This window comes from Oreochromis niloticus, linkage group LG4 (genome assembly GCF_001858045.2).
Source record: "Oreochromis niloticus isolate F11D_XX linkage group LG4, O_niloticus_UMD_NMBU, whole genome shotgun sequence".
NCBI classification, from domain to species: Eukaryota; Metazoa; Chordata; class Actinopteri; order Cichliformes; family Cichlidae; genus Oreochromis; species Oreochromis niloticus.
In genome coordinates, this window is record NC_031969.2 from 29,813,115 (window position 1) to 29,823,384 (window position 10,270).

At 42.3% G+C, this 10,270-nt stretch overlaps 2 protein-coding genes across 2 annotated transcripts; both read left to right on the forward strand.

Moving 5' to 3' along the window:
• The first annotated feature begins 2,346 nt into the window (after positions 1-2,346).
• Positions 2,347-4,142, forward strand: ccndx (cyclin Dx). The gene is made up of 4 exons (XM_003442521.5): positions 2,347-2,630; positions 2,745-2,960; positions 3,246-3,566; positions 3,790-4,142. Exons 1-4 carry the CDS (start codon positions 2,364-2,366, stop codon positions 3,937-3,939), a joined length of 954 nt encoding a protein of 317 aa, XP_003442569.1. The 5' UTR covers positions 2,347-2,363; the 3' UTR covers positions 3,940-4,142.
• A 413-nt stretch (positions 4,143-4,555) lies between these two features.
• On the forward strand, positions 4,556-9,929 carry nucb1 (nucleobindin 1). The gene is made up of 13 exons (XM_003442611.5): positions 4,556-4,681; positions 5,872-5,995; positions 6,094-6,201; positions 6,340-6,472; positions 6,607-6,710; positions 6,927-7,112; positions 7,210-7,300; positions 7,414-7,472; positions 7,698-7,790; positions 7,877-7,966; positions 9,056-9,226; positions 9,314-9,431; positions 9,520-9,929. Exons 2-13 carry the CDS (start codon positions 5,876-5,878, stop codon positions 9,603-9,605), a joined length of 1,359 nt encoding a protein of 452 aa, XP_003442659.1. The 5' UTR covers positions 4,556-4,681; positions 5,872-5,875; the 3' UTR covers positions 9,606-9,929.
• The last annotated feature ends 341 nt before the right edge of the window (positions 9,930-10,270 follow it).

Consider the following 10,270-nt stretch of genomic DNA (forward strand, 5'->3'; position numbering starts at 1 on the left):
ATCAGAGTGTAGTTTCTATTTTTATTTTAGTTCATTAAAATGTTTTTAAACATCCAGTGTTATTTTTTTTAGTTTATTTTCAGTAACAACCATCATAGAAGGGAAATTTTATGCATTTTCACAGAAAGTGGGACTCTAGTCAGTTTAATCAGGTCTGCATTCTTGGGGATTTTAGCTTTAGCTTGTTATGATATGGGTTTATGAGATTATGTTGGTGAGTCTCAGATAAGTGGTCGTGATTATTTTTTATTTTCCTGACTTTCATCAACGTAGCTTGTGTTTACGTTTACAATAGCAAAATTTCATCAAGTGCTTTATCGGAACATTACTCATAGTATAAGTACAGATTTCAGGTGGATGTTCTCCCATTGTGTATTTCCGTCTTTTAACTCTTTCTTATGTTTGTGCAGTTTACCATATTAGGACTATTGTTTTGTCATATTCTGTCTTACTAAGTTTTTTATTTATAGTCCTTTGGTTGCTGTAATACAGAACCTGCCCAACTTTGGAGATGAATGAAGTGTGCTTTTTTTTCCTCCATAAAAATACTGTTTTGGGTTTCATATGAAACTGAATCACTTCTTTGTCACAGTGGGTATGAATTATTGATGCTCAGCTGAAATCAAGTCGTGGTGATCCATGGCATGGTGTTCGTATCTCTGTCCATTTAACTCCCATTTGAAACCTTAGCTGCCATTGACGCCTTAAATGTGTGAAGAGCCACCTGTAATGAGTGTGTCAAATACAATCTGTATTCTCCACTGGGGAGTGCGACCCCATTGTGACCATCACTGGGCTCCCCGGGGAGTGTGTGAAAAGTGTGTCTACCCCATGAATGTGTGAAGTGTGTGTGTGCGAAGAGCCAGCAGCAGGCAGAAGGCCAGGAGCTGTTGTCTGACACTGATTTGTAAAGGGAGACAATACGGCTCATTGACCTGCCCGGGTCCACTGTCTGTTGCACATACCTCGCCCGGCCCTCCCCGCTGGCCTCGCCGCTCTTTAAACACGAGCAGCAGATTGCCACAGGGAGGGGAGACCGAAGGGGACGCAGGTTGCTTTGACAATGACAATCTGTGACGAAAGGACAGAGAAGCTCAGAGCCAAAAGTTTGACGAACACATTTACAACTACTTTTGAAATCTCTCCCCTGATAAATGGTGAGAAACGCAAGATGTGTGCAGTATTCCAAGTATTTTAATGTTTCCATCTAAAGAGTGCAAAAGCTTCCAAAAAAGAAATCTGTTTGCAACCCCACTGTCACATATTATTTTTCTTTATTGGTTAATTTGTAATTGTTTCAAAAATTGATTCATTTTTTTGTTTAGTATGTTTGCACCCAGCTGTTATATTGTTTCCTTGTAAAAGAATCTAGAATCTATCTAGAATTACCTCATCAAATACCTTTGTTAAAAATAACCTTTGTAAAAACAGTGAAGAACGTTTGGGGTATTCTCACTTGAATAAAATGTGAGATTTTACTCTCATTTTATCTATCTTTAAATTTTCAATCAGTTCTCCAAATTTATCCTGGGACATAAGCAACTTTTTAGGATTGCAAACCCGCAAACCACCAACTCAAATCATTATATGACACAAAAATCCCTGAAACTGCACAGACAGCAATAATGGGATTGTATGTTTGAGTGCATGGGAAACTAAAAAAATATCAGAACTTGAGGGTCTTTCTCTGACAGCAGGACAAGACTGAACGTCCATCCAGCGTTTGACACCTCTCCTCCCGTGCTCACGTTGTAAACAAACACCCTCATCCTTTTGTCATCCATGCCCATTGTCACAGTCTGGAGGTGCTTCTCTCTCTCTCTCTCTCTCTCTCTCTCTCTCTCTCTGTCTCTTACCCCTCGTCGCCTTTTCTTTTCCTCCTTCTCTTTTTTCACCGTCGGTGACAAGCTGTTGCTCTGTCCCTGCGGGCCACACCCTCTCTTGTCTGTTCCTCTTTTCCCCTCCCCTGCCTCCCTCTCTCCCCTTGCTCTCCTTCTTTCTCCCTCTCCCCACCTGTTGAGGCAATTGTTGCACAGATCGCATTGTTTGTTATCTTATTATTTTATGTCGCTCATGAGGGTCTCTGCCCCTTCCTATGGCATTTCCCACCCCTCTGGACCACTCCCCCTCTCTCCCCGACTGCTGGGTATAAAACTTCAAGCTTCTAGTGAGGGGGGATATTCAGCAGGGCCACCTCAGGAAGACTGATTTCAGCAAGCACCAAGAAGGCTCTACAGTGATTTACCAACTTCCATTTACCTGCAAACTATTCAGCTTCCTCGTGTGGCAGAAGGACGTTGGCTTTTCTTTTAATTCCCTCCTGGACATAAACAAGTTCATATTTTAGCCAGCAGGCTGTACAGATGGACAGAGACATGTCTGTGTCTCTGTGGTGTGAGGAAGTGGAGGATGACCAGACTCAGGATCAGAGCCAGAGGGAGGCACAAGCCCAGGGCCACAACAGTGGCTCGCCTCAGCTGCGAGCCGCCTGGGACCCAACAGTGTCGGGGCATCGAGTGATCCAGAGGCTGCTTCACGTGGAGGAGAGATACATGCCCTCCATGCTCTACATCACCCTCATCCACAGGGATCCGGAGCGCAGGGAGGAGCTTGCCAAATGGGCCCTGGAGGTATTCAGCTCTCTCATGCTCCAGTTTTTCGATTTGCCTCATAGTGCTGGGTGAGTTATGTCATCGGGACAGCTGTGATCCTGACATCTTTCATCCTTTTTCCCTCCTCTCCAGGTGTGCTGTGAGTGTGGTTGTGATGAGACAGTCTTCCCCCTGTCTGTCTCTCTGATGGACAGGTTCCTGTCTGCGTCTCTGTCTATACCGGTCTCATTGTACTGCCTGGCTGCAGGCTGCATCCTTATAGCCTCGAAGCTCACAGAGTGTGACAGCGTGACCGCTGACACCCTGTGTGCGGCAGCTGAATACAGCTTCCTGCCATCGAACCTGTTGGTGAGTTTATTTCAAAGCATCTTACACAGAGTAGTTTAAATACGAGGTTAGATACCTCAAAATTAGAGCTGTAGGCAAGCAGCACTCACAGAGTTTAAGCAAAATACAAATACTGTGGCCCCTCATACTCCGAATAACCTAATCCCATTTGGGAGTCTTTTCCAGCTGTGGCCCTCTAATACCTAACAGTGATTTGTCTCCACTGGATGCCAAAGTCTTTCAAATGCATCCCATAAAGTTGGGCTTCAGCTAACATTTTCCTGTTTTCATGCTCCCTTCCATTAGGAAATGGAGCGTGTTATCCTCGCCACCCTCCGATGGGACACAGCGGCAGTGACTCCGCAGGATTTTCTCCCACATTTTCTCGCCTGTGTGGAGGAGAGAGGAGACAGCGGTGAATCTGCAGAGGAGCAGCTCTCCACCCTGCGGCGGCACAGCGACACGCTGGCTGCCATGTGCGTCTGCGACTCCCGGTTTCTTGGAGCCCTGCCATCGCTTGTTGCTGCAGCATCACTGAACTGTGCCCTACGAGGTCTGGGCAACAAGGGCCCCACTCAGCTGGCCCTTATGAGTGAAGCATTGGCTGAACTGTGCCAGACTGACCTGGTGAGAATGCCTGTCTCTGTTTTGTTTGCAAGTAGACAATTATTAGATTAGATTTGATTTAAATGAGGTTTTCAGTTAGAATTTTAATTTTGCGAAGGGACAGGATCTACAGGAAGCTAATTTTTTGTTTTGAAGGGCCTCCTTGTTTCAAAGCTTTGTCAAATGCGGTGAAATATTCGTATCTTACACAAACGACTTTATTTTTCTCTTTCTTGCTATCCAGGCTGTTCTGCAGTGCTACAGTGAGATGATTGAATATGCCCTCCGCCAGCGTCTGAGGAGTGGGCTTCAGCAGGGCCCCACGGAAAAAGACGAGGAGGTGGAGACCGAAAGGCCTGGAACACCAGCTGACATGAGAGAGATTGACTTGTGAACACTGAATGAAGTGTTGCATTGAAAGTGTGAACCAATCAAAACCCTTTAAGTTCATCAGTCAAACTGATATAAATGTAATATGACCTCCAAATGCTCTGACATTTTTTCCTCATGTAATTTAGTTATTTTGTGTGTGGTTGTTAATTTATTTTTGTTAATTTATTTGTGAAAAAGTGTGTCTTCCACGTGCCATATTTGATACTTCTATTAATTTTATATTAGGCCTAGACTTTTTAAAGAATCATATTTATACCTTTTATTTATTATTCATGTGCAATTGTTGATTGATTTTATGTTAATTTATTTCAATTTACCATAACTTTGTGTTTTTGTACCGAATTCAATACATAGAAAATCTATTTTTAAAGCTATTAAAAATGTTTGTACATATTTTGTCTATTTTTTACCTAATATGCGGTGATGCCTTCATGTGCAAAGCCACGCGCCTCCAAAAGCAATATTTCGTTTATATCTGATGTTATCTCACTAAAGGGTGATCTGTCTCATTAATGATGTGGCACATTTATCACGGCGAGCTTGCATTATTTTCACTATATTACAAAAATGTGATTACAATTCCACCGCTCCTTACCCGTAAACAATTAGCGTGTACGACATTTCCGACATTACCTGAAGGGAGCACACAGGAGGAGATCCGCATTCCCATGACGTCAGTTTCATCCGACGCAAATACAGCTCGTGCTTGAAGCATTGGGTCAGATATCCAAAACAAACTTGCGGTAAGACATTGCCTATGTAAGGATGTTTTTCAGTGTTATGACAAGTTTTAGGTGTCATTTTAACGCCGACCAAGAGTGTACGAGAAATTAAGAGAAAACTGTGTCGTAGGAAGAAATGTGCTACGCGTTTCTTGCTTACATGTACGGCAATAAACACGGAGCTCTAACATCATCTGTAAAATCAATTAATAACGAAAGAGGCCTGAAATAAGCCATAAGCGAATCATTAATTTAGGTTTGTGTTGGGTTTACAGTGACAGGGGTTCGCTGTTAACGAACAGATTATTTTGGGGGGGTTAAATCGTCATCACTCCGTATCCATTTTCCGCATCCGTAGTGTTCTTACTTAAGCTAGTTAGCTTCCTAGCAATAGCTAAACAATACCATTAATTAACAAATGCCTTATTAATAAATAATAATATATATGGTATCATTACAAATGGCATATGAAATTTCATCTCAGAATGCCGGTATAGCTCCTATTTGTAACACTTATTCCCTCTTGTATTACATCTATTGCGTTAATTCTTATCAAAATGTCATATTACTGTTTTTTTATATATCCAAAGATGCACCGAAATCTACGAAGAACTACAACTTTCGACCTTGTATAGATCCTTGCCATCTTCTGGTGAATTCGGCATTCATCGGTCATCAACTAATCACATTAAAACCTAAAAGTGATTAGCTCACTTTGCTGCTGTAACCACTGCGTATAATTTGTTAACCCAGGTTAAGGTTGTAAAGGAGTTGAATTATATAGTATTGAAAGAACAGAAAAAAGATGATAAACTATGTCCAGAGCACTACCTGAGGTTTATTATTGGTGAAGATCCATCAGGTTCTCCTTCTCGCACTTCATAAACTACAACTACAGATACCAGAAGACATAGACCACTCCTGGAAATCTACATAATGTATACACCAAGTATTATGAAGTAAATGTAATGTCCCTAATATGATCAAACAATAGGAAACATTACCTATTTGCACATGAGTATCCTTACAGGGTCTTTTGTTTGAAAATGTCATAATTGAGTTGTGTGTTGTGAGATTTTAGGGGAAGGAGGTTCTCTGTGAGTTAAATGCATCATACAGATTTTTTTAAATGTACCAAGTTACATATAAATGTAGGTATGTAGGAGAACTGACACTGGAAGATATTTATGTTATTGATATTCATATCAAAGGAGGATGAAGTGGATATCTGGCTGGCTGCTGCTCCTGTCCATCTCTGTCGAGGTCTGGTCAGTGCCTATAGATCGCAATGCAGCCCAGCAGGTCCCTAAAGAGGAAGTGCAGGAAGAGAACATGGTAATGTCTCATTATTCTGTAATTTGTTTTTTCTTCTACCTCGTGATCTGTTTTTATGACAAGAGACTTGTTGTGGATAACTTCTCCTTACAAAATAGGACACTGGCCTGTACTACGACCGGTACCTGAGAGAGGTAATTGAGGTTTTAGAGACCGACCCGCACTTCAGAGAGAAACTGCAGACAGCAAACACAGAGGACATTAAGGTTGGTTTCCACCTCTGCGTCTGTTTCACGTTCTTCCTTCTCAGTCAGTAGGCTTCCCTGTGTACTGTTTACATTCTAGCATCTGGCGTTGTGTCCAAACTGTTTAAACTCACCTGGATTTCTCATGTTTGCCGTCAGAACGGGCGTCTCAGTAAAGAGCTGGACCTGGTCAGTCATCATGTCAGAACTCGCTTGGATGAGCTGAAGCGTCAGGAGGTTTCTCGTCTCAGGATGCTGCTAAAGGCCAAACTGGACAGCACCAACACACAGAGTGAGTGGGATTGCTTTGATCCACATCACTGAAAAGTTTGCAGTTAACTGTATACTAAAGTTCTTATTAGTAATATATATAGAACCAAATGGTAGCCCAGTATGTGATTGGTTATTCACATATGATCCATACAGGTCTTCAGATGGACCATGCCTCCCTTCTGAAGCAGTTTGAACATCTGGATCCGCACAATCAAAACACCTTTGAGGCCAAAGATCTCGAGCTTCTAATTTCAACGGTAAGTTGCTGCAGCGAAAAATGAAGAAGAATTTTAGGAGTTTTTAAAGAAATTTTTGTCCATTTGTTTCACAAAGTGTGACAGATCTCGAGAATCATAACAACACTGATCAGACTGTCTATTTTGTGCTATACCTCACCTATTTTTAAAAAAAATTATTATTGACAGCAATAGTAGCAGCAATAATATCTTTTATCTCTCTGGCTTTTCATCTAGGCCACTAAGGACCTGGAGAACTATGACGCAGAGAGACACGAGGAGTTCAAGCGCTACGAGATGCTGAAGGAGCACGAGAGGCGGGAGTACCTGAAGAGCCTGGATCAGGAGAAGAGAGAAAAAGAGGAGAAGAGAATGCAGGAGCTGAAGGAGAAACACCGCCAGCACCCTAAAGTTAATGCTCCGGTGGGTGACTGATACATCCGTGTTCATTTTTATCAGAAACCATTAGAAATGACTCAGGTTTTCAGTCTGTTTTAAAAAAAATATTTTTCCCACTCAGGGTAGCGTTGATCAGCTGCGGGAAGTTTGGGAGGAGACAGATGGACTGGATCCTCAGGAGTTCAACCCCAAGACCTTTTTTAAACTGCATGGTGGGTGACAGCAACTCGCTTTTAGCCATTCTCTTTTTTTCATGTTAATGGGTTATATGTTTTTTTTAAAAACAGAGAAGGAAGGGTTCTCATTTATTCTCTGTTTCATTTAGATACAAATGAAGACGGCGTTTTGGATGAGCAGGAACTGGAGGCTCTCTTTACAAAGGAGGTATACAATCCTGCTTACATCCACATCATGACTGCTTCAATTAAACTTTGGTTTAGATTTAGATTTATCCTGAGACTGCTTAAAATCCTGGTTTGATTTCTATTTCTTTCAAAATCCAGCTCTTCTCTGTGTTCCTAAGCTCCTGCGGGCTTTTTTACGAGCTGACAGCAGACATATGCACAGCATCAGAGTAGCGGCTAACATCTGTTTATTTCCCTCCTCCAGCTGGAGAAGGTCTACGACCCAAAGAATGAGGAAGACGATATGATGGAGATGGAGGAAGAAAGGCTGAGGATGAGGGAGCATGTCATGAAAAATGTAAATTGTTAATTATTTATCTCATCATTTCCCACCTTTATTGGGTTTTTCTTTAACTGACGCAGCCAACCTTCCTGTGTTAAAAGGTGGATACAAACAAAGACCGGCTCGTCAGCCTGGAGGAATTCCTCAAGTCCACAGAGAAGAAAGAGTTCAGTAATCCCAAAGAGTGGGAGGTAAGGAGCTTAGAGGTGGTCTGAAGGTTGGGGAAGTGGGTGGATGCTTTGCACGGGGTGTGTGGTTCAAGTTCCCAGGATGAGCCTGGAAAGTGTGGGTAGTGAAGATGAACAGGTAATGAGTCTCTCACAAGTTCACCCAATGAAAAGTCTTTGACGTACTTTTTATTTTTTAGTTCCTGTTTACCAATGGACGTTTGGAAAATCAGACTGGGTTTGACAGTGGTGTTCTTTTCAATAATGAGATAATGCATCTTCAACTAATTTCATCGACTGGAGATAAGATTGTAAAGGTCTCTGCCTTACCTAGGCAAGGTATTACGTTCCTTTGGTGTGTTTTTTTGGGGGGGGGGTCCCATAGGAATCACAGAATCACACTTAATCTGACCCCTCACCTAGAACTAATTTGTCTAGGGAGGCTTTGGTTCAATCTGGCCTTCCATGGCTAGGGTGAGAATTGATATCTCCAGCTCTGAGCCCATGTTTCTCTACCATAAGTGGGTGGAGTATCCACTGCAGGTTAGGGCAGAGTTTTTGGATGAATTGGAATTCTCAGTCTTTTTCACCAGTGTTTTCACAGTGCGGAGCAGGAGATTGAGATACAGATTGGTCCAGCATTTGTTGTGATGTAGACGCTGTATTAGTCCGATGTGGTAAAGAGAGAACTGAGCATGAAAGCACAACTGTTGGATCTCCAGTCGATCTACATTCCTATCCTCACCTATGGCTCCAAGGTAGTGACTAAAAAATAAGCTAAAGGTTAAAAGCATTACAAGTAAGCTTATGCATAGGGTGGGAATCTTGGCCATCTGGGAGGCAACTCCTTCATGTCTAAAGGAGCCTGTTGAGGTGCTTGAGGCATCTAAACAGGATGGATCCTGTAAGGCTCCTAAGTGAGGTGCTGGCGTTGGACATGTGCTACCAGTAGGAGGCTCTGTGGCAGACACTGAACATGATGGAGAGGTTATAGGCCCCAGCTGGTTTGGAAACATCTCGATGTCCCTCCCTGGGAAGAGGGAGGTCTTTTTTGTTTTCTTTTTTAAATGGATGGATGTGTGTGTTACCTGCATCCCGCTGTTGTCCCTGCAGACTCTGGAAAACAAGCCGGTGTATACAGAGGAAGAGCTCCAGCGATTTGAGGCTGAACTCAGGGACAAGGAGGAAGAGCTGAAGAGGAGGGCTGAGAGTCTGCATCAGGAGCAGGAGCTGCTGAGGGAGAGAGGCAAAGCCTTGGAGGCCCAGAGGAGAGAGTACCAGCAGGTAACCATCCTAGCCTGGCGGTCATTTTCTCACATCATCTGAAACTTAAAAAATAGTTAATTATTTTTTTCTTTTTTTAAATGGCAGGCTGTATTAGAAATGTCTCAGCGACAGAAAGAACAGCAGGCAGTGGATGGGCAGCCTCCTGCGGGTCCTAATGGAGAACTACAGTTTCAGCCACAGACACAGAAACCTGAAGATAAAGGTAAACTGACTGTGACATATCCAGCATTGTTGTTACATTCTTTGGCTTGTGTTTTAATTCATTTATTTTTTTCATATTTCTCCCACAGAGGCAAAAGCTCCAGCTGAGCCCGAAGCTGAAGCCCAAAATAATCTGCCTGCAGAACCCCCACAGAATCTGCCTTTGCACACCTAACGTGCTCAGGCAGCTTACACACACACACACCTAAACATACGCACATGTGGTTTGATTTACCCTGACACAGATATCCAGATGGGTTCTGCAAAATGCATTATGTGATCTGTGTGCATAGGTTCAGACAGACCGGCTTGTTTATTGTGACATACTGAGTGTACTGAGTGTTCATGTCTGTGGTCTACATTAGATTAAAGATATCAAAGCACACGGTATTAGTACATGTATTCTCAGAAATCTTCAGTTTCAGTGAAGCTGTCAGTCCTGCAGAATCGCATGTGTAAAATCACAAACGTTGCCGAATAAAATCTTAATTTAAAAGTATTTTGAGGAGCACTGTGTGGTTTTTTTGTTGTTGTTGTTGTTGTTGTTGTTTTGCAAAACTGAATCACACGGCTTTAGACATGATCGATTGTCTTTATTTTTTAAACTAGAATTCACCCAAGGACAACTCCAAATTTATTGTTTAGCCAAGACAGGAGGAAGATTTTCAAAGTTTGTTATTTATATAACAAAATTTGCAACTTTACATGCCAAGGTCAAGAATTTCCAGAGAGTAATGCAACACTTCGCTTTGTGGATAAGGAGGAAAACTGAAGAGAAATATTCGCTTGTTTCCGAAATTCAGTTTTTCTCAGAAAGATCTGAAAAAGGTCTTTTTGTTT

Coding starts and splice junctions, on each gene's coding strand:
- nucb1 (XM_003442611.5), top strand. CDS start 5,876: ATGAAGTGGATATCTGGCTGGCTGCTGCTCCTGTCCATCTCTGTCGAG. Junction 6,202..6,339: donor CAAACACAGAGGACATTAAG/GTTGGTTTCCAC, acceptor GTTTGCCGTCAG/AACGGGCGTCTCAGTAAAGA. Junction 7,967..9,055: donor GTAATCCCAAAGAGTGGGAG/GTAAGGAGCTTA, acceptor TTGTCCCTGCAG/ACTCTGGAAAACAAGCCGGT.
- ccndx (XM_003442521.5), top strand. CDS start 2,364: ATGGACAGAGACATGTCTGTGTCTCTGTGGTGTGAGGAAGTGGAGGAT. Junction 2,961..3,245: donor TCCTGCCATCGAACCTGTTG/GTGAGTTTATTT, acceptor CCCTTCCATTAG/GAAATGGAGCGTGTTATCCT. Junction 3,567..3,789: donor AACTGTGCCAGACTGACCTG/GTGAGAATGCCT, acceptor CTTGCTATCCAG/GCTGTTCTGCAGTGCTACAG.